This window comes from Lacerta agilis, chromosome 2 (genome assembly GCF_009819535.1).
Source record: "Lacerta agilis isolate rLacAgi1 chromosome 2, rLacAgi1.pri, whole genome shotgun sequence".
Lineage (NCBI taxonomy): Eukaryota > Metazoa > Chordata > Lepidosauria > Squamata > Lacertidae > Lacerta > Lacerta agilis.
In genome coordinates this window covers 82,401,774-82,424,945 of record NC_046313.1, presented here as the reverse complement: position 1 = coordinate 82,424,945, position 23,172 = coordinate 82,401,774, and the positions used below count along the sequence as shown (strand labels likewise).

Sequence of the window (23,172 nt, the reverse complement as noted above, 5' to 3'; positions counted from 1 at the left end):
TAGAACGCATCTAGGTAGAGCCTTCCTTCCTTCTGATTTACCTTGGTGGCTAGCAGGCGGGTCAAGTAGATTTCTGAGACCATCTTGCTGCCGCGATCACCTTCTCGCTGGTCCATGTGATCGTGATTCTTCACCAGGTGCCAAAGCTTGGTGCCGCTTTCCAGGTCAGGAGTGATCATGGGAGTCCGGGAACGGAGGCTGTCAGGGCTGCTGGCTGTCCGGAGCATACTCTCTGTGAGGAAACCACATGCAATGGGAACCACCTCTCCCTCCTTCACTGCCTTCCAGCCTCAGCTGTCCTCCCTCCACCTCACTTAGTTTGCAGCAAGGCCTATCACACCACCAAGAGTATATGATTCGTGTTGGGCTACCCTTTAGAACAGGGGTAAGCAACCTAAGGCCCATGGACCACAAGCGGCCCATGGGGGTAGTTTAACCGGCCCATGAGCCACCCCTGAACTGAGCAGCCCGCTTGGCAAGTCCCTGAGTGCTGCGCTAAAGCGGCGCAGCGCGACGCAGACACTTCTTCCGTGGCACTGGAAATCGCCTCTGTGCAGATGCAGAAAATGGCGAGCACATGCGCAATCCGGCCCACGGAGTGAACCAGCCCAGGCAAGCCAACCCCTGCTTTAGAACCAGGCAAAAAAAGTTCATAGTCTGGGTGGCTCTATTAACCAAGAAATCATTGGACTTCCTCTTTCTTTCTTTCTTTTTTAATGCCAGGGGAACTGCAAGCAGTGAGCGAAAGCTGCTGAAACCTAAGGCCGGCTCATGTTGCTGGCAGGGTTCTCTCCAGTCCTAATCTGCCCAAATACATGTTCTATCAAATACATGATACATCAGCCTGGTGTGCCATTCATATAAGATACTTCTGAAGGACCCCTGAGATCTCTGAGGAGGAACGGCAGGCTATAAATATGGTCAGACAGACAGACATCTTTTTCTGCTCTGCTAGTTTTAACTGGCTACTTTTGCACTTTAAAGGGGGAAGATGAAAGGAAACTCTTTCTTCAAACACACTGGGTTGTATCCAATGCTGTGCACAGGAAGTTCTGCTCAAATCAAAACACTTCTTAAACAAATGTTAAAGAGCTGTAGTTCTCCCCCCCACCACACCCTTTCCGTAACAAAGTGCTAATCTTAAGGGTGTGTCACAATAGATACCTTACTTGTCCTCATCAACTAACATGGAACTTTATTCCTGCCAGGGACTTTAACTAAGAGACCCTGACGAAAAATGCAAGTTTCGCAGAAGAACACAGGATACGACGAGTCAACAGGTAGAGGGATGAGACAGAATCAGAAGAATAATTCCTGAAGTGGCAACATTGGCAGGTTTGCTATAAGTAGCACTGAGGTGGGCTTGGGTGATTTTCCCTTCCACAACTGATGCATGAGACACTGGAAAGGGGTTAAGAAAAAGCAGCTTTGGCTCTGCCTTTGCTTCAGGAAGACTGATTCCTAATCTCCAGACTGTTCCTGAATTCCAGACAGCAAGCAGTGACGGCTGTTTTCTCACTTACCATATCTGCTGAGTGATTTGGTGAAGGTGGAGGAGTTGGAAATGTTGTAAGCTGAATTCTGCTTGGGCACCAGAGCCACAGAGGAACCATCTGTCACCTATAGCAAGAATATTACCAAAACAAAGATTGAATGGACTTTTCAGATCCACATATCATGCATCTCTCATCCCAATAGCTCCGCATACTAAGACAAGCTGAAATTGCAATTGCCTATTCTGTGGGTTCCCAAAGGCAGTTTGATACAATGGACCAATGGACCATCATGCCTTAGGGAAAAGATGGAAGCTGAGGTAGTATGATTACACTTGCAGGTCAACATCCCCATTCTATCCTCTCCTCAGCCTAACTTGCTCTGAGGGAAATTCTAACTTCCCACATTTTTTAACATTTTCTCTTTTTTCATGTATCTTCCTCACATTCTAAAACATTTAGCTAGGTATTGTCCTAATAATTGCCCCACTTTGAGGAAATACCCCCACACATGTACACTACCCCTCAATTCAGGAGTTGGGAACCTGAGGCCTAAAGGTCAAATATGGCCCTCCAGAAGTCTGGCTCTCAGAACTCTGCCTAGGCCGGCCCCTCACTGACTCTGCTGTGCACCCTTCCTTATGTGTTTTTGCATAACTGTATAGAGGATAGAGGTGTGGGTGTGGGTGTGGGTGTGTAGAAACTAGCCTGCTGTACAAAGATAAATGTCCATTCATTGCCCCACCCACTTCTGCCTCTGCCCCTCCCCTTGAGGGCATGTGACCCTCAAAGGTGTCCAGAAGGGATTGTGGCCCTTGGGCTGTAAAGGGTTACCTGCCCCTGCCTAATCCTTTCTGGGTGGAAGCCATGTTGGGCTAGGTGATACTCAGGTGTGTAGAGGATGGAAACCTGACAGTCCCTTGCCCTAGCGAGGCTGACTGTGAATGCAGAAAGCTGGCAAGTGACCAGGTGGCCTACTATCCATGGGCAGCTGCAAAGGCAAGCAGCAAGTGGTCCCACTGGCCCACAACCCATGTCATTTCCAACTGGATCCCTTCTGAAAGGCTGAGCCAGCCCCCTTAGATGTCCAAAAGGGTGCATCAGGGTACATACTAAAAGACCACTCTAGATTAATTGTTTGGCAGTACACTCAGGAACTGTCCTGTTTGTCACTTATGAAGTGTGTTAACTGATCATTAATCTACATTGCACAATATCCGGATTACAGTCAGGGTGTATCATGCATTTCTCTTGTATCAGATGCAGAGGTTGTCTGCAGTGCCCTTCTCTCACACTGTACACATGAAGCATCTAAAGTTGAGTGAACCCTGCAATTAGATGTGCCACACAGTTTCTTGTGCCACACCTCTATGGCTAAAGCCAGTGGACCACCACACCTGGTAATGGGCAAGAGTGTTGAGCCTTTTCCAGTCATTGTCGATCTTTGTTGTGACATCTTCATCTTGCAGTATTATCCGAGCCATCCTGCCCTGCCGCCACTCTGCACCGATGGAAGAGAAGGGCATGGGGTCACTGGGGATCGTGCTCACTTTGGACAGATCACAGAACGAAAGGCATGGAGAGCATGTGAGTGAGGCGTGGCACAAACAGTTTTTAAAAGCCACACCCCACTTTAAACCCTTGGCTGTCTTGTGCGCTGCCAACAGCTATGCTGATGAGGCTGGCCAAACATTTGGATGGAGCATAACTGACCCGTTTTCTCCTATCTGTACTCCATTTGCATAAATGGGATATCACTGTTCTTGAGCAGCACCATCCTATTGCTCGACCCCATTCAGTGAATCTCCAAGCAACAGAAATATCTGCAGCTCACCCGTGTTCCTTTTATTTTCCCTTATTGGGAATCTCAAATTTTCAATGCCGACTGAGCACTACTGTCTCAGCCAATGAAAACACTGGCTTCCAAACTTTGGGTCAAACAATCTTTTCAGGTTATTCACAACAAGCGTCAATGAGAAAATGTATAGCTCTTCTTAAATTTCAGCATGTTATGTGTGGGATCTTTACAAATGCAGAATTTAGAAGACTAAAGTACAGAATGCAGCGCTGAGACTTGCTCCTTCTTACATTCCATGGTGAAGCATCTGGTGTTGTGCTAGGACCAGCAAATACACATGAAGAACATTTTCTCCCACAGGAGATTGAAGGACGATCTCGCTTGCAAATTGAAGGGCATCTAAGTTTCAAACTACATTGGACAATGGCAGACTCATTAGGGTAAACCCAGGACAGGCCCAATCAAGCCTAAAGAATGTGTGTTTTAAAGGCCTGATTTCTAAGCTAAAATGTATGCAAGCAGGTCTGGGGTGCTAAGTCACCTGCCAACCACTTACCTTCATGCAGCCTTTCCTGTAAGGCAGTTGATGGACTCTCTTTTTGTATCAGAGCCCAGCTTTGGGGAAAGTGGCAGTTGGGAAAAGGCTGTGGGGAGGAAAGTGGTTGGCAGCAGATGACACCTGAAAGACTAATAGATTTTATTTTGGTAGCATACACTTTCATGGACTAGAGACTTTTGTATATGACAAAGTCAATGCAAGCTGATGCTCCGAATAAGTACAGTGGTGCCCTGCTAGACGAAAATAATTCGTTCTACAAGTGTCTTCGTAGAGCGAATTTTTCGTCTAGCGAAGCGGCAATAGAGCGCGGAGGTTTTCGCACAAAAAAAAAAATTTCATCTTGCGAGGCAGCCCCATTGACTTTTTCGTCTAGCGGGGCAGCCTTCCGCTAGCAAATGCCTTTCGTCTAGCGAGTTTTTCGTCTAGCGAGGCATTCGTCTAGCGGGGCAACACTGTATGTTACTCTTTAAAGTTCCACAAGACTGTTGCTTTTGCTGCAAGAAGTTAACATAGGTACCTCTGCAAGTACAAATGCAATATGAACTGGTTGTGTAAATCCACCCTTTAGTATACACTGACTGCACAGCAAACATCTGTAACTCTGCAACTTACCCAGGTCCATGTCCCCTGCCTTAGGTCTCTGTGAGTAAGGGACTCCTTTATACACAGCATCCAAAAGCTTCTCCTTCACTTGTGTGATGGTGTCACAGTTTAGAACCTTCACCGGGATCTCGGGAGCATTTTCATTTTCAGGGTTCACACAGTTCAGCGTCTATATGAGAGAAAAAGGTAAATGTATTTCCATGGTGGGATTTGCCACATTGCACTATGGTTGCATATCGGGGGAATGCAGAGGGAAATGGGCAAGAGAATGAGAAGTCATCAAACTGCCTTGGAAGCTTTACCCCCTCTTCCAACCCCCATCAGGTTGGAATTTTTGCGGAATGCAAAATTTTGCAGTGGAATTTCTTAACCCCCCAATAATATCGACCCTGCTGATCAGATTCCAGAAAACCAGGCTCCCACTTGCACTAACCAACATTTTGTAGTCTATTTGTTGACGGATGAGCTTGTCTTCACTTAAGGAATAGCGAGCCTCTCCAGTGATGGCATCAATGGGTCCCTTCTCCATCTGCTGTTTGATGGCACAGTAAAGCATGAACAGAGGTTCACCTGCACACTCCTAAAGAGAAGGGAGAAACACAGGGCATTAGACAGAACATACCTTGCAATACCTAAAATAAGCAGCTGTTTTCAAATCAAACTTGCATTAGAGGCTGATTTTATTAAACACTACTTCCATGCAACAACAACAACAACAACTTATTATTTGCTGGACCCAGGAGAACATGCTTCAAATGTATACACAGAAATGACCCGTGTTGTAGTAAGATCAAAGTTTGGCTAATGATTATGTTGTTTATTACCTTTGGATCTTGCTCCCATTTGCTTTCGTATGGTATCTCCTTTTACCCCTGTCTTGCCAAAAAAAGCAATTCTTTGGAAAATCTTATCAGAAAAATCCTACTCTTTGCAAAATACAAGTCAATTGTTTCAGTTGACCTTTCACCCAAACAAAATAATGGACAGGGTGTTTTCAGAATATATGCCAGCTATTAATGCTGAGGTACTTGATGGTTTGAGAATCAAAGCAGCGAAAAAGCATGTGTGAACTTTATAAATTCTAGAACTTCACCGAAGATCACTGATCTACAGGGATTATAACCCTACTTTCCCCTCCAAAGGGTAGGCTCAATTGGGCAGCACAAAATATCCAATACATGGGGATGGACAAGGCATGAGCAAAGGCTTCATAAGATAAAGTAGACTATAAAGGGCTATCTCAAGTGGTTGTTCAGTAGGTATCTGGGTTGACTGATGTGGTTTTCTACAAGTTTTTCTGCAAATTAATTCTCCATGTTCATTCTTACCCATTATTGGATCAAGTCAATGAGCCATATAACCTAGAATCAATCTCTGACAATAGCCAGGACCTGGTTCTTCAGAAAAGGGTATATGACAACTACAAAGCAATCCATTAACTATTGTTCACTCAGAGCTTCCAGCACTATGAAGTTAAGAGAAAAGCTGGACATAAATCTGCGTTCCTCTACACTGATGGGGAAACTGTGGCCCTCCAAAAGTTGTCGGACTCCACCTCCCATCAGTCCCAGTCAGCATGGTCAATAGTCAGGAATGGATTTGTACTGTATATCCTCTATGAATTTGTCTCATCAGTACATAAAAAATCCAGATTCTACAACTCTCCATAGCCATGTGCCTCACAAGTCAATCCTTAGATACATGAAATAAATGCTTCCTGTTATTTCTTCTTCACTTACTAAATGGTCACTCAATTTCAATCTAACAATAAAAGAAATGGAAATCTGGGATTCTTATGCAATTAAAAGTTAAGGACAACACAGTAAACAAAAGGAGCCAGTAGACTCCCAGCTGAAAAACTGTCAGCCTCAGCAGTCAGGTGTGTATAATTAAAGTGGACTGAAAGTGAGGTGCTGAAGCAGGGGAGAAGAGATGGAAATTAATAGGATGAGTGTGAAAGGCATTTGAGATAGTGGTGAGGAACTAGAGAGACAAACTGTTATCAGTGGATTGAGACATTGACTTCAACTGTGTTTGGATCAGACCTAGAGTGATACTACATAGCTGGTCCCCAGGAGTGTTTCAGTATTTTCTTGTGCAATCTTTTATGCCAACTAGGGTGAAGATGAAAACAGGAAGGGTAGAGACAAAAATCCCAAGTGACCTCAGTCCTGCCACCTCTTTCCCAGCTGGCCACCATCAAAACAAATTCTACTCTGGTGCAAAGTGCATCTCCTCTCTCCGCCACCATATGCTGTTAGCATCTCGTTAGCATCTGCAGTAATTAAAGAGACAGCTGCTAACGAGCAAGAACAGGCATACATCATCCCTAGACCTACCGACAACACGCCTGTCTTTGAAATTATGTTTCATTTGCAAACTTGGCTTCATTAAGTCTGCTTGGGAAAAAGAGAGAGAGAGAGAGAGAGAGAGAGAGAGAGAGAGAGAGAGAGAGAGAACGAACCAATGTGGGTGCTATGCTGTTTATTAATAACTGTCTTGTCTCCTCATAATGCACAAGCCAAATGATGACCGTACATTAACAGGCATGCATGGCAATTACACTCCAGCATGGCAAGACTCTCCCATTTTTGCCTGCCCCCCCCCTTTTCAGGTGAGGCCAGAAATTCAAGCCTCTTCCAAGGAGGGCTTTTATTACTTATAAAAGCTAACTGCACACCATTCAGGCACAAAAAAGCAACACAGATGGAGAATAAATTGAAGATGGCTCCTTGGTCGTATCTCTCATCACACAGTTTTCTCCCACTTGCAGTCAGCTGAGGAGCCATGCATTGCTTGAGAGCGAGGTGCCTGACCTGTTATCAGGGCTGTTTAAAGGCACTCTTGAGAGCAGTGGATTGCTTTTTACCTTTTGATCAGCTCTGAAGACTAACCCTGTTTTAACGTTCTCAGTGCTGAGAGGTTCTGCAGATACCGTGTCTCATACAATGGACAACAGACAGAGAGGGCTTCGTGTTCTTTAAAACTTGGGGTAAGTATTAACTAGTTAATTATGTTTGGTAACTGCTCTTGAACTGTCTGACTCCCAGCTACAAAAGTGCAGTTGGGCAGGTTGCCATAATCATGCAATAGCAGAAGAACTTTCCATAAGAATTAGCGGGTTCAATATCTGTTTGCAAAGGGAAGTGGGAGGATTTGGCATGGATCTGCTAGAGAGCAGATTGTGGTTTCAAGCTAACAGTGATACACCCATTTAAAACAGGCCACTGAATCTGCTCTAGCAAAGCCAACAGTGAGCTCAGTAGATCAACTTTATGCCAAATGATGTGTTAGCCAGCTCTTTCTTATATACGGGAAGGCTATCACACATACTGACTCCAAGATAACCTGCTTTGGCTCTTTGCCACTTTTATTAAGTCTCCAAACACAAAAGGGCGAAATTACTTTTGCCTTCTCTTAAGGGAGGTACATGGGCAAATAGGGTTCACAAAGCATTTGGTTGGGTCCCTCATTGCACCAGGCCCATGCCAGGCTTGCTGAGAGATCTGCAGGTGCGGTAAGACCTTGAGCCCCAACCCCCCTTGTATGCTGATATCACTGGCAGGCACCAAGTTCTGATACGATGGGTTGGCTACATGGAGAAGGCAAGTGAAATCCGGATGGATCCCACTGTAGAATAAATCAGTGATTGTCTATTGGGGTAGAGGATAATTACATTCAGTCCACATTTTTAAACAAACCAACCTAATTCACACCTCCTGGACTAATATACAGATTGGAATGCAATTATTCAGATGTTGTACATCTCGGTATTTTATGGCTCAAAATATACACCAAAAGGGGGGAAAAAGTATTAATGGCACATTTTAACATAAAACATGTTTAGAAATGCATACTTTGAGATAAAATACATATTTAAATAAGCTTATTGTGATAAAATATGTATTTCAATAATGTGTAAATATTAATTTTCTTAGAGATTCTTTTAAAAACCACAGATTAATGTGGAAATAGGATGGAACAGACTTATAAACACATGCAAAGTTGAAGCAGACTGGAAATAAGATGGTTCCGTCCATCCCTGGTCTTCAGCACTCTGAATACTGTCTAAGACTGGCCAAAATCCAAAATCTCTCCCCTACCACACACATTTTGCAAATCCCCATAATTTGGTGACTTTCTGTCTGGACTACTATTATGCAATGTGCTGTATGAGGGCCTGCCCTTGAAGAAAGTCCAGAGGTTATAGTCAGTACAGACTGAGGCTGCTAGGTTTGTAACTAGGGCAGTCCAATGAGACTGTGTTGCTAGTTCTGAAAGCACTGCACTGGCTGCCAATGAGCTACTGGCAAAATTGAAGGTGTTAGCGCCAGCATATGAAACCCTGAATGACCCAAGGACCTAAAAGAGCACCTTCCTCATTATCAGCTATCTCAGCCCCTATGAACAGCTAGTGAGGCCTTGTTTACTGTGACTGAGGGAAGGGGCCATGTGACCCATGACAGGGCCTTTTCAGCGGTGGCTCTGTTCATGGAATGCCACGGTTAGGTGTGATTGTCTCTATCATTATTGACTTTCAGGAGGAGTTTGAAAACACTGCTGTTTACCCAGGCATTTGACAGTTTAAGGACAGTGCTCTTGGCAATTGTGAAATCACTGGATGAATGTTTTTAACTTAGCTGTTTTCAGAATGCTTTAAAAAATGTTTTGTTGTGGATGTGGCTTGCTGCCATGGGCTCCTTTAGGAGGAAGGATGGGATATTAATAAATAAGTATAAAATAGTAACCAAGCCCATAAAACCAGGCAAAGGTAACTTGGCATCTTTAGGCAAGGACTTATGTTAACACCACATGCTCCCCAACAGCTTTGGAGCAGGGATTATGTGCTGATCTGCAAAGATGAGAAGCACTTTAGCAGCTGACAGCGAGACACCAGCCAGCACCTACTACATAGTTCTAACAACCTCTTTGTGCAGGGAGACGATGCTTTTCCTGGGCTCATCATAAGTCTGCGCTCAATCTTTTAAAAAGGACATAGACCAAAACACACTTTTATGCGACAGGACAGTGACTGCACAGTCAGTATGGGATGAGCTTTTAGAATTCACGGCTCTGGGCCCAGTTCCTGGAAGGAATGGATCTGAGGCAAAACCAAACATTTGATCATAAAATACAAAACAAAACAAAACATGAAGAAAGCCACCGATAGCTTGCTGAGATGGCTCCCCACAAACCCTGGAAGTATGGCAATTTCAGCACATAGCCAGCCTTCCTCAATTTAGCCTGTTGCCTTCCAGATGTTTTGGAGTGAAATTCCCATCAGCCCCTGCCATTTTGTTTAATCCAAAACATCAAGAGGGTACCAGAATGAGAAAAGCTAACCTAGGATTCTATCCAATGTAAAACAAGCTCAGAGTATGCACATTAAAAGTAATGGCCATTAGTAACTTAGATAGAGTCGACCTATCAAAATGAATCTTTTTCATTTCATTTCAACTATTTGTATACTGCTTAATCACAATAATCTCTAAGTAGCATACAAGAAGCCCAATACAGTAAGCTTCAAGGCTGACTAGGGATTTCAACCCTGGTTCTCCCAGTCCAACACTGTAACCACTACACTGAACTCTTACTGAAAACACCACAATCTCTGGTAGAGATGTTTCCAGTGCTGCAGGCCCAAAATGGCCTATCTTCTGAGTCAGACCAAAAAAAAACTAGGAGTCCATTATTGTTTATTGCAAAAAGATTACAGTGGAATCTTTTCACAAAACTGCAACCCAGCCCAAAGGTCCAGGCAGGGATATTTATAATATTTCAAACAAAGGATTTCAAATTAACCAATCAAGTTCTTCATTACCTCATTTTAGTTTAGTACACATGTACAACATTACCTAGTTTAATACGCATGCACAATAAGCATTGCTAACTAAACCTTGATTCTCAGAGATCTGTTACATTTTGTTAGTCTGTGTGCTGGGAACCTGTGCTACCTGTAGCCATTTTCACCATGTATCAACTTAGCTTATGAACTGCATCTTTGTGATTGAGGTATTCACTGTATTTCTTTCCCAGTGGGGAAGGCCCTTTGCCAAATCACCAGTTTCTTAAAGCAACAGGTTACCATAACTCTTCTATAGAAGCATATGAACTGATTTATAGGGGATCACATTCATTATGGCCCTTTGGGCCACTGCCGCACCATGTCCTCTGACCCGATATCCTTTTAACTGGAGATTCCAGAGCTTGAACCCTAGGGCCTTCTGCATGCTCTACCGCTGATCAGTTGGCCCTCTCTGACACAAATGCAGGGCTGAGATCTCACAAATAAGCTGAAGGATTTAGAGGCCTGCTCTGCTCTTTACATATTGTATGTAAATGCTTCCATTACCTTTGCACCACTGACAACTCAGCACTGTTTCCAGGAGCCCTCCTATCTACAGCTTTCCCTGGCCAATATTAAGTAGGCACAGTGGCTGTACAGCCCAGCTCCTGTGAAAAGCAGAAGGGCCAAAAGACCAAATGCTCTTGAGAAGAGCACCTCCTTTAACCTTCAACGGATTAAGAGAAGCTGCAGGATGCAGAGTAAAGTGTAAACATTGGCATTTGCATGTGAGTGCCTGCGTATGTGGAGAGAAAGCCTGAAGCAGCATGAGCCAAACTATCTAACGCTCACAGTGTCTTATTGATGAGATTTAGCTCATCAGGCACCTAATATTGTGCATTTTTCAATGCTCCTCTTTATCTGCTTCGCTCTCCCATTCCCTGGGATGGCTCATTAGGAGGCTGATGAATAGCGCTCGAGGCCTCAACAAAAGCACCACTGCCCGAGCCTGCCGATTCCATGATGCCTGCCTTGTCCCTACCTCTGCCACCTGGGAGGCCAGGGCGGAGGAAGCAGGGAAAGGACATAGAGAGAAGGGAGAAGAAGAGCAGCACATTGATCTCGGCCTTCAGTGGTGCTGAATCAATATATCATTTCCCTCACAGATGATTGGCAGGGTTTCTTTTCATTCCTTTAAGGGCCTTGTGCTTGTGCTGTGTAGCTGTCACAAGAGGCTAGCTAATACTACATCTTTGCATGCTACACCTATTGTGAGTGTTGATCTCATGAAGGACTCAGGCTGCAGATAAGCACTGAGCTATGGGAGAGCAGAGCTCGGCTCTATATAGCAGCAAGAGTTGCATCCTAATTGTTAGCCTCCCTGCCCATACTGGAAGGTGCTGCTTTGAGTAGAGCCCTCTCCAGTAGAGCTACTTCTGCAATGCAGAGGGAGAGCTTCTGGTCTCACCAGGTCAGAGGTCAGCAAACATTTTCAGCAGGGGGCCAGTCCACTGTCCTCAGACCTTGGGGGGGGGGAATGAACGAATTCCTATGCCCCACAAATAACCCAGAGATGCATTTTAAATAAAAGGACACATTCTACTCATGTAAAAAAATGCTGATTCCTGGACTGTCCGCGGTCCGGATTGAGAAGGCGATTGGGCTGGATCAGGCCCCCGGGTCTTAGTTTGCCTACCCATGCACTAGGTCTTCAATGGAGTTCTCTGAGTCGAAGGATGGCAGAGCCACATCCTCTGACTGATGGGACACTGGTCCCCGCAAGCTTGTTGGGTAGCAGCACTTCTGAACTGGCCACATATGCTCTCCCCTCTTCTAATTTGGAGTCCTTAGCTCCACCACCTCTTCTGGTCCCTGACACACCCATAGGAATAATTCGTGCCTATCTGAGGACATATGGGCCAACCAGCAAGTGTGCAAACATAAGCCAAATCTGGGGGGCATCCTTAGTGCTGCAAATCAGAGGTGCTCCTACAAACCCTTCCCTACAGGAAAGGCAGTAAATATAAGATACCACCATTCTCTCTTTCCTTTGTTCTGGTTGTCATCAGCTCATTTTGACCCAAGGACACAAACTCATGCCCCAGCCACAGAGGCATTCCCTTGCCAGGTCATTCTCCTAAGACGCGTTTTCGTAAAAATTCACCAATGGCTACAGACACAAAAATGCAATTACGTTCACTTGCTGGATATGCATGTGCTTTTGCTACAGTATGAGGCAGTGTGGGGTGGGACATATATTTCCCTGCTGGCAAAGTGCTTGTGGGGAAGCCTGTTTCAAGTATCTTGACTACTACTACTCGTTTCACAGCCACCTGCAATCCTCATCCCTTTAAAGCTACTCAGAGAAATGATATTCTAGACATCAGTTGATGGGAGCTGCCTCTTGCTGCTGGTTACATACATTGCTCTTTTGTACTGAGGAGACTGGAACAACATGGAGCAGGGTAAAGGTGGGCGGCTGCAATCATGGTGCACTTGGCTCAAATGACAATGGCTCGTATGAGATGTAATGGTTGAAGAGCTCCAAGAACCAAGTCTGAACACAATGAACTCAACTACAAATTTACATCACAGTCAGCAACAGCATGTTTATAGGGAATGCACCCTTCTATTGTCTAGGGAAATTCTCATTCTCGTTCTCCTTCATATACTCTCAAACTAAAACTTGCCATATGGTCAGTTTTTGACCAGTCTGTTTTTATCTTTTGTGTGTGTTTTTTAAAAGCCTGGCTTACTGCCACTCCAAACAAAATAAAAACCAGCAAGAAGGTTTCCTTCTCACATATTGTCAGAGCTATCTTTTTATTGAAGAATTTTGAACTGTATAATAAAAGCAACGGAACACACAAGCACAAAACAACAAAGCAAGCAAGCAAGCAAGCAAGCAAGCAGCAAAGGAGATTAAAAGAACAAAATAATGGGTCACAGTTTCTTATATATCTTGCGTAAAGGTGGAGAGGGGAGGAAGAGAAGGCTAGGCGGAAGGTGAGGCGATGGCCTGAGGTCACTGTTATATCGAGTTTTTTCCAGAAGACCATCTGGGTAGCAGATGGGAGGAGTCCCTCCACTGAATTGTTTATAAATGAGAGGAAGGGAAATTGGGTGGCAGCAAAAGCATCAGGCTTTGCCTGGTCCATACTCAAGACAATTCGCGTGAGTAAACTTTTCTGATAAAACTATTTGCCACATGCACTGGTACCACGATTCAAGCATAAAATCAGGACTTTTCCACCCCCCCCCCCAATAGCCATGCAAGCAGCTGTCAGGAGAAAAGTCAAAATGTCTCTATGGAGCAGCCTTGGGCTGGTAAATGGGCAGCAAGAGCAAATACAGGAGATTTAGGGACAGTTTGCTTAGTTATTAAGGATAGCTGATTAAATATTTTGTCCCCAAATCAATTGGGGAAAAGCCACCACATGTGTACTCTGATCTGTGCTGTGAAAGAACGCTGCCCTGAGACTGTAGAGCCCATTTCTCAGAATGCAGAGAATCTGGGGCGGTGGGGATCAATGTTCAAATGCATCCAAGGACCATGCTTTCCAGAAGCTTAAGCACATAAACATTGGCTATAAGTGTGTGTGTGTGTGTGTATTATCATTAGTACTCAGTATATGTTGGCTCACTAATGACCATCTGCAATGGCAACAGTTCTGGTAGGCTCAACTGCTTTGTACCTTTCAGAGATGTGGGAAGAGGAAAGGAGAACGCTGCATGGAAAGGAACTCCAGCAACAGATGTGATCCTGCTCCTCTTCCTCAAGGCAGCTCTAAGAGCATGGTAACTAACCTGCAGCACAGATTTATATACTTGTGCTTGCATGCGCCCCAGTAGGGAGGAATGGAAAGAGCCAGTCCATTGGATTTGGGTGGTGACAAATGGCGCTGCCAAATTCCAGCAGCATGAAGTCAACCCTTCCTTTATCCAGCTTGGAATGCAATTTATCTATTTCAGGAGCTCAGTGCACAGAGATATTTTTGAAGGAGAGGTGTGGTTTTTATTTTATTTTAAGCACTAGATGGGCTCCCGGTGTTTTCCACACACAGCTTGAGGCATATTTTCAGACCAGACCACACAGCACCACATTCTCAAAAACTTGTGCACCTTTGCTTGAAATACTACATGGAGCCTTGGTCATGACTATATAGAAACTCTACATTTAAGTCTAAGGCTACATCTGCACCATACATTTAAAGCACTATGATACCACCTTAACAGTCACGGCTTCCCCCAAAGAATCCTGGGTAGTGCCATTAATAAAGATGCTGAGAAGTGAGACCCCCTGTTCCCCTCACAGAGCCACAATTCCCAGAGATCCCTGGCTGATCTGTGTTCTGTGAAGGGACCCCTGACCATTAGCTCCAGTCACGGACGACTCTGGGGTTGTGGCACTCATCTCGCTTTATTGGCCGAGGGAGCCAGTGTACAGCTTCTGGGTCATGTGGCCAGCATGACTAAGCCACTTCTGATGAACCAGAGCAGCGCACGAAAACGCTGTTTACCTTCCCGCCAGAGCAGTACCTATGTATCTACTTGCACTTTGACGTGCTTTTGAACGGCTAGGTTGGCAGGAGCAGTGACCAAGCAATGGGAGCTCACCCTATCGCGGGGATTCGAACCACCGACCTTCTGATCGACAAGCCCTAGGTTCTGTGGTTTAACCCACAGTGCCACCCACGTCCCTGTGAAGGGAACAGGGGTCTCCTAAAAACTCTAGAATATAAATTCAATAATTATTATCTTTATTGTACTGTCACAGACCCAGTAAAGATAATAATATACAGTACGAGGTTGCCCGAGTCAAGTCATTGGTCCATCTATCTCAGAACTGTCTGACCAGCAACAGCTCCTCAGGGTTTCAGACAGGGCTTCTTCTCAGTCATACCTGGAGATGCTGGGAACTGAACACGGGACCTTTCTCATGCAAAACATGATCCACAACTCTTCCTTAAAGGGTGGGCTATAGCAGAACTTTGAGGCTTCTGCAGAAGAGCTGCAAAAATAAAATAAAGAAGCTTCTGGCTACAGAATCCCTTGGTGTGTAGAGTTGGAAAGGAGCCAAACCCCATCCCAAGCTTCAGGCAGCCTCTATAGCTGAGAGTCTGTGGCAGAGGCAGCAGTATATTAGGAATGGGTTCCTTCCATTTCTAGCCTTTCTCCCAACAAACTCATGTATTCCATGACTTCATCACCTGAGCTCTCCTAAATTATTCCCTCACCTGGCCCCTGCCAAATCCCAAAGTCATGCAAGAGCTGTAGCTAGAATTAAGTAAACATTGTAGCCCATAGGACCAACTTAATGCAATGGCGATTAGACAGTACAATGAAATAAGGATACACAGAGCTGGGTTTTAAGAAAAAATGTTTAAACAGCAACAAAGCACTGTTCTCCTTACATCCTTGCAAAGTGATATATGCTCCACAGTAGCGATATACATTTATAGATATGGGACGTCCCTAGACAGAGGCAAAGAGCGAAGTGCATGTAAGTGATAACATAAATCACCTCTCAGTGGCCGATCACTTGCAGTCTCTGCATAGCTCTCAACTTGCTTGGAAACAATTCAAGCTTTCTTTATCTTAATGAGGGATGGTATCCCACGAAAAACAGCTCTGCGCCACAATGACTTGCTGAGTGAAAGTCTGGCAAGATCCCAGTGAAGCATCACTTTTGACTGACAAACAGGTCTATATAACCGTCATTAACCTGGGTTTCCTTCTGGAGTGCGGGTAAACTACAGCTCCCTTGACACATGGGCCATAGCAGTGCCAGGCAATGGCAGCCATAATTCATCCATGGTGCAGCAGCTCGTAGCTCGGGGCAAGGCAGGGCCTGCAGGTTTCACTTCCACAGAATGTACCTGAATCTGTTTGTGCCTACTGATTCTTCTCCAGCTGACTAGACCGAAGGAAGAAATGTGCTACATACTAATGAGTTGTAATGGGTGGGGAGGGAAACTTGCACCAACTTAATGCAGCAGCAGCCATGCCACCTCCACCGAGATACTGGGAAATACTGTAATTCAATGCCACGACAATTCTGGTTGAACAGTGACAATTGCCGGTTTTTTGGTTTCTCTTCCATGTAGTTTGTTCAATGGTTTACACTCTTCCCTCATCCTTCAGCAGTTCTCTCCTCATTCAGTACCTCCCTCTATAGGCACCTCCCTAAAAACAACAACCCACCTCTGCACCAAACTGGTTTATCATGAAGTGGGGAAAGGGTTGGGGGTATCAGGAAAGTGAGTGGACTTCTAAACTCATCCAAGTTCTCTAAATGTTATCTAGAAGTTCACGTGGTGATAGCAAAGCTTAGGAAGACTGGTAACAATTGTTAGCTTAGTTTTGCAGAAATTTGGGGTATACCAAATGTGGAACCAACCCTCCCAAACCTTGGTTTTCCCGATTCCCAATGCACAAGCAATGGTTCTTACAAATCAAGCACCCAAATCTTTTCCCCAGCCTCATTCTATGTAGTTAACAAGATGCTCCACTCTTACCTTTAAGAACTTGTACAGAAGGAACGTGAACCAATTTGTCAGCATTTTTTCAGCCACCGACTCAGTCCTGTAGGGGAGGTAGGGAGTAAGTGTGAGAACAGGAAAAATCAGAGGCCTCTGATCTTTTCTCAAAGTCTCAGATCCTTTTGCTTTTTCTCTTAAAGGCTTTAAAGGTCAAACCATGAAAGGCAGGAACCTCAAAGCAAAGAGGAAGGTAGCCAGAACACGGGGGTTGCCATGACAAAATCTAAAGATAGTCCTGGCAACAGCCAATCCCACTTTGCCCCCACAGAGCTCATTAGAGTAAAACCTGGACTCCTGCTGGCCACAGCAATAAAAATACAGCTAAAAGAAAGAGAGTTGACCCAACCTCCATCAGCAAATCTCCAGAGACTGCTCCCCAGAATCCTCTTCTGGCCCTTACTCCGCATTTCTAAAGAGTTCAAGGATCTGTATTTCCACTGAGTTTAATGGAATTCACAAAGCTTCCCAGTTAACATTTTGTAGGAGAGCAATAGCTGGGTAAGGCAAGAAAACTCTGAACTATTTTGAAATACTTTTGTATATCAGTGAATAATCTCGGCTGGAAAGTACTCTGTAACAGCCATACATAATTGAACATAGAATCACAGAACTGTAGAGTTGGAAGGGATCCCAAAGGTGATCCACTCCAACACCCTGCAATGCAAGAATCTCAGCTAAAGCACCCATGACAGAGCTCACACTCACCAACTCCCAAGCCAAGTGGTAGACATTGCCTCCCCTTAAAAAGGAAAATGGAACATATAGTCTTTCCAAAATTGGGGGCGGGGAGCAACTGGCCCAGCTCTCTCCCCACAAAGGAAGACAGCCTCCAGAAGCTTAAGTGATGCTTCAGACAATGCTGCCAAGCATCATTTCAATCTCTGGTCTGGTCTAATAGTGAGCCGAGTTCCCTCTTGCCATTGATTATACCCCCCATTGAAACATTAAGATGGGTTTTGTTTGTTTTCTTGCAATAGGTTGTGGAGGGGATGTCTACAACCAATTTCAGCTTAGATTCACATGAATGAGTCTAGAATAGGTTGCAATTTTTTCCCAAACAGGGGTTTTTTGTTTGTTTGTTTTTTGTATCTCTAAGCTGCAATTCAAATGCCTGTCCCATCCACAGCAGTCATGGGTTTCTATTACAGCAAAATATGGGGAGAGCAATTTATATAAATTCCACTGCATGTGAGAGTGTGATCAGTGAAAAGCTGCTTCCTCCTGTTTAGTGTTGCAAGAAAGTTGGGATAGAAAGACCCCAAATTTTATCTGCATCTGAGAGGCTTGGTTTTATTGCACTTGTTTCTCAATTATCATTTCTAGCACACCATAATACTTCACCGGACAGAGATATGCTAAGAAAGAGCTAAGGAGTCTCAGTTCCCCCCGTCTGAGTGTGAGACCATGTTAAACAGATCACTGTAGTGACATCATGAGGATCCGCAGCAGTGTATATTGGTATACTGACATTTAATGGAAAACCTAAAACTCTCACGATTCTGGGGTTTGCCAAGTTCCTAATGTCTGCATGAGTTGGAGAAACCGCTGAATATAACAAAAAATGAATTATTCATATGTCAATATATCAGTGGATCCTCATTAAGGTTTTGTAAAGAAATAGGTCATCATACCAGCTTCCCATTGATGTGCTATTACGGTATATACTGACAATACAGTATAAGATTTGGATTTTATATTTATACATACTACTCCAGAGTGCGGGTGCTTAGTAATTGCATTTAACTGCAAGTGAACCTTCTTGCATTTCCAGAATGTATGTTCTCATTATATGATCATTGTGTTGCTTTTTGTCCATGACTAAAGACATTGTCATCTAGGAAGGAAGGGTTCAAGTCTAAAGCACATCACATAGCAAACTGGGGGGCGACAGGAAGGAAGTTTCAATATATTTTCCTATGCACATCAGCCTGCCTCTCTCTCTCTCTCTCTCTCTCTCTCTCTCTCTCTCTCTCTCTCTCTCTCTCACACACACACACACACACACACAAACAAAACACACACACACACAAAAGAAGCCAAGTATTTCAAAGCAGGAGGAGTCCAGAATGAGGAGATCAAGACCAAGGCAAAAGGGAGAGCTGGGAAGAAGATACGACTGAAACCGTAGAGAGTTGTGGGCAGACAGAGATTGCTGCTGGTGGAGGCTCAGGGCTTGATCACCAGAGACCTGAGCTGATTAGTATACAGAGACAGGGCTGTAAGAATTGAGTCTGTGTTGACTGCCTTCACTATTCATCAGCTCATACCAATGAAAACATCGCTCTGTTACAAAAATTAAGATTCACCTTAACATACTTATCAAACAATATTTAAAACTATGCACATTTCTTCCTTAAAATGGAGAAAAAATATGCAGGTGGCTCTGATTGAAATTCTTTATTTATGCCTTTTTGGCTGCTCCATCTATTAATCATCAGATCAGTTATTTCATATTCAAATGCTCACAAAAGTACAAGCAACGCTAATGACCTCAAGGAGGAAACTGCCTCCTCGTTGCTATAAGGGAGCAGAAAGGAGGGGCTCAGGGGTGTCATTGAAAATAGCAAAACCAAAACAAGCAAAATCCCACCAAAAGCTGCACAGATTTTGAGTGGAATTCCCATGAAACAATGGGAGTATCAGGGAGGAGGGAAGAGTTAATTACTGCAGATTGATTTGAGAGAAACCACCTTGCCTGTTGTTGATGCAGTCTGCTCAAATATAATTCCTGCCGATTTTTCACCTTCTGTTTTGATTAAATGGAGAGTTTCCCTGACTTTGTTTTCCTAGAAGAGCAGATCAGTGCTTGCAAGAGGAAGCACATTATCAATGCCCATAAGCCTTCTCTTTCACTTTCCCATAAAAACTGAGGCCTGCAGAAATTGTGACCCAACAAGCTAAATGCAGTCCATTGCCCAGTTAATCTCCTGCTGCTGCAGCCTACCTTCGGCAGCAGGCTGTGTTCTGGTTGATGGATCAAACAGTGTGTGGGTCTGGCTTACGTTCTGAAAGTGACAACCCTATAGGAATAAGTGTACTGTGATGGTTAAAGTATTGAACTAGGATCTGGGAGACCTAAGTTCAAATTCCTGCTCAGTTCACTGCGGATTTGAAAATTCCCCCCATTTTTAGATAGATTTCGCTGTATCCACAGTGACTAGACTCGCAGTAAGAGCTAATTCACACACTATATTCTCTTAAGTCACCATTCTTTGGTGCCTGAGCTCATTCACCTAACAAGGGTATTACAGACCCTCTCAGTTTTACACGACATGTAAAGCACATTTTCAAACATTCAGGAATATGCAGTGGGGAGATGCTGGCAAAGGAACTCATCTCAGGCACATGCTCATTGCCTGCATACAGATATGCATCTTCCCTTCATGTGCTAATGGTGTCTAGTGCAAAAACAAGTATAACACCAGCATGTGCAACTGCTGTGTAAAGTGTGAATTGGACCTAATCCTAGGCTGATCACTATGAAAGGATATTCACTTGTGTCTTTGGCGCCACACTGTTCCAAATGGCCCATGATCAGATAAGGAATCTTAAATATATTTTCTTAATGTGCTGTTATTCTGAATATTGGCTTTCATTAGGAACAACTTTTCAAGGACCGGATTGCTAAAGGACAAAGAAGGGGAAGCACAGCGACAGACACAGTGGTGTAAATTTAATAATTGCACTGGTTCTGCAGCTGGTGTTTCTTTCAATATTCATTGGCCTGTGATACAGGAGACCTATCTACCTACCATTTAAAAATTGATGGAGCAGAGCTGATGTAGAGTAGAGCTGGAACGCTGCCCCTGGCTCACACTCTTCCCTCACCTGTCTTGAGTCTCTTTGCTTAAGAAAATCTGCTGGGCTCCGACATTAACCCACCCCAACAATCACATAGGAGGAGTGGTATGGATCTGCCTTGAAGAAACGATTGGAAAATAATGACAAGGGAAGGTAGAGCCCAATGCAAAAGCTAATAGGAAGAGAACACCTCTCTCTTGGACCATGAACAAAGAAGCCTGCTCCTGGTGCCATCCATTCAAACATCAGATAGTGTTTAAGGGGCAACAGGAGAAGGCCCATAGTCGTGTTTGGATGTAGGGTGAAAGGGTTTTCTATTAACAATCTCAGGAGCATTTACGAGATTTGTAAAATGCAGGGTTTGTGGGACAGACTGCTGGTTGAGATGCAAGAATACAGGCAATGACTTGCTGCGGTCAGCAGCCAAGGATGCAAGGATACTGCTGGTGAGAGTGGAAGTAATGCAGGGTGCAGTGAGAAGTGGCAAAAATCTACACTAAACCTTCAGTGATAAGTAGTTTTAATTAACTAAACAGCTGCCATTTCTAGCACTCAGATTTTAAAATGATGCCAGCTCTCAAAGAGTGAAACTGTTCTTAAGCTAAAACACAGAAATAGACATCTACTGAGTTCTGAAATAAACAAATTCTCCCTACTATGCATCTAATTCCAAGGCAGGAGGCTGTTCCCCCCAATGGTTGATTATCTGACTGACAAAATAAGGCTGTGTAGAAGAAACATTGAAAGGGAGAGACCCACCTCTGGCATCTAAGCTCTTACTATGTGTTGCCCACACACCCTCAAGCCATCTCTGAAATTCTTGGGTTATTGAATTTTCCACCCAATAACCATTTCTTCCCTTGCAAGGTCTGAGCACAGAATCGTAAAATATGCACAGACCTGTTTGTAGAGTAAGATCAAAATACTTTAGCACTGACATCCCTTATCAAATTATTTGCAAGCCCCTTGGCACGGGCAAGGCACTTATCTTCCTCTGTCCACTGAACTCCTCTAAGCTGCTCTGCAGCAGAAAATAATAACTATTTCTTTGCCACATGACACAGGAGTAATCTTATGAGTTCAAGAAATTTAAAATACTAGTAGTCTACAGTAGAGGTAGGCTTGTTGAATCTACTTTTGTTTTCCCCCCCAGAACCTCAATAACTACCAGCCAGAGCCAGATGCAAAAGACATACATAAGAATGAAAGAACAGGGTGCCTCTGAGCCATGGAATTTACTATTAGTAGCAGAACTGAACTGAGTTCAGTTTTTTCCACATAAAAGTCCACTTCTGCTTAATTTTAATTCATTTCAGCAACCAAATTTAGGTGGGAAAATTCCTTTTGTTGCTGCTACTGTTAAAAAACCAGGAGTCAGAAATCCACGTTGATGTACCGCATCTCACTCAGAGATCTAGCAGGAGATCTTCCCTCTGCCCACCATGGTCTACAGAACTACATCTCATGATAGCCTGTGAGGGCTTATCATCCTACATCATCCTTCGCCAACTTGCTTCTCCTACATGTTTTGGACGACCACTCCCATCAGCCCCAGCAAACATGGCTAGGCTTGAGGGGAGTTGTCATTGAAACATGTGGAAGGTACAAGGGAGGCAAAGGCTATCTTACATCATATTAGAATATAATATGTAAAGGGTGAAGTATGAAAAGGGGAAGTCTGTGAGTCATTCACATTTTCACCCCCCCACCCCCGTCAAGTTCTGTGTAACACCAAAGCTTGCCTCAGCAAAAACTCGCAAAGACACTTTAACATGTTCCGAGAGAAATACTCACCTCCTCAAGAGCAGTTTTGGATGGTTCTTGCTCTCCAAGTTCTTTTCGATCAAGTCTGAGAGAAGCTGCTTGAGCACCCCCAGTGGCATACTCCATCTCGCCCTGCAGCGCTGTCATGATTAAAGAGGCCACGTTGCCCGATCCCTCATGGAGAAGCTGCGCTGTGCCTCCAAAGTGCGAATGAAGGTCAACAGGAAGTGCTTTTTGTTCAAGAGCTGTCCAAAGAGGGTCAAAGACTTCTCCACGTTTTGCCTGGACCTGAGGGAGGGAAAACTTCATTAGATTCAGGTCCAGAGGATTATCTTAAGAGTTCCTTTGACTCGGTATTTTAAAAAGCCATGCACAGGGACCTAAAGGTCACGAGTACTTAGCAAAACAGATAAAGCCCACTGTACCGACAGTCAGTGGACTTTAGCAGCAACCAGGAAAATTCACTTTCAAAGTGAGAACTGTCTTCTCTGTCCTCCCACATTCTAATTATTGAGAATTGCCGTTTGGGAGAGTTTCTTTCCAGCCATCACCATTTAGTGATGATTTAGAGGATAAAGCAAGAACGTGCACGTCCTTTCAAAAGTCTTTGCATCTGTATCCATTCTGTACACCGTACAACTGCTTGACCAATAATCTTTCCACTCTGGATGCTTCCGAGGCAATGGGGTTGTCCCCCATTCCACCTTGGAAAAACCTAAAAGTCATTCTTGGCCTTCTGCACACTGTGGATCTATTGTCAAACACATTACATATCAACCAATTTTTGACTGACTTGCGTCAAATATATATATACTTATTTTTTCTCC

General features: G+C 44.1%; 1 protein-coding gene across 1 annotated transcript in view; it reads right to left on the bottom strand.

Annotated features, from left to right (window-relative positions):
- Positions 1 to 23,172, bottom strand: part of PLXNA1 (plexin A1) — a 283,818-nt gene that overhangs the window by 14,398 nt on the left and 246,248 nt on the right. The window contains 9 exon segments of the mRNA XM_033141063.1: positions 42 to 232; positions 1,524 to 1,620; positions 2,891 to 2,994; positions 4,463 to 4,622; positions 4,887 to 5,033; positions 16,757 to 16,823; positions 22,376 to 22,455; positions 22,457 to 22,515; positions 22,518 to 22,627. Coding sequence (XP_032996954.1) covers positions 42 to 232; positions 1,524 to 1,620; positions 2,891 to 2,994; positions 4,463 to 4,622; positions 4,887 to 5,033; positions 16,757 to 16,823; positions 22,376 to 22,455; positions 22,457 to 22,515; positions 22,518 to 22,627 — 1,015 coding nt within the window.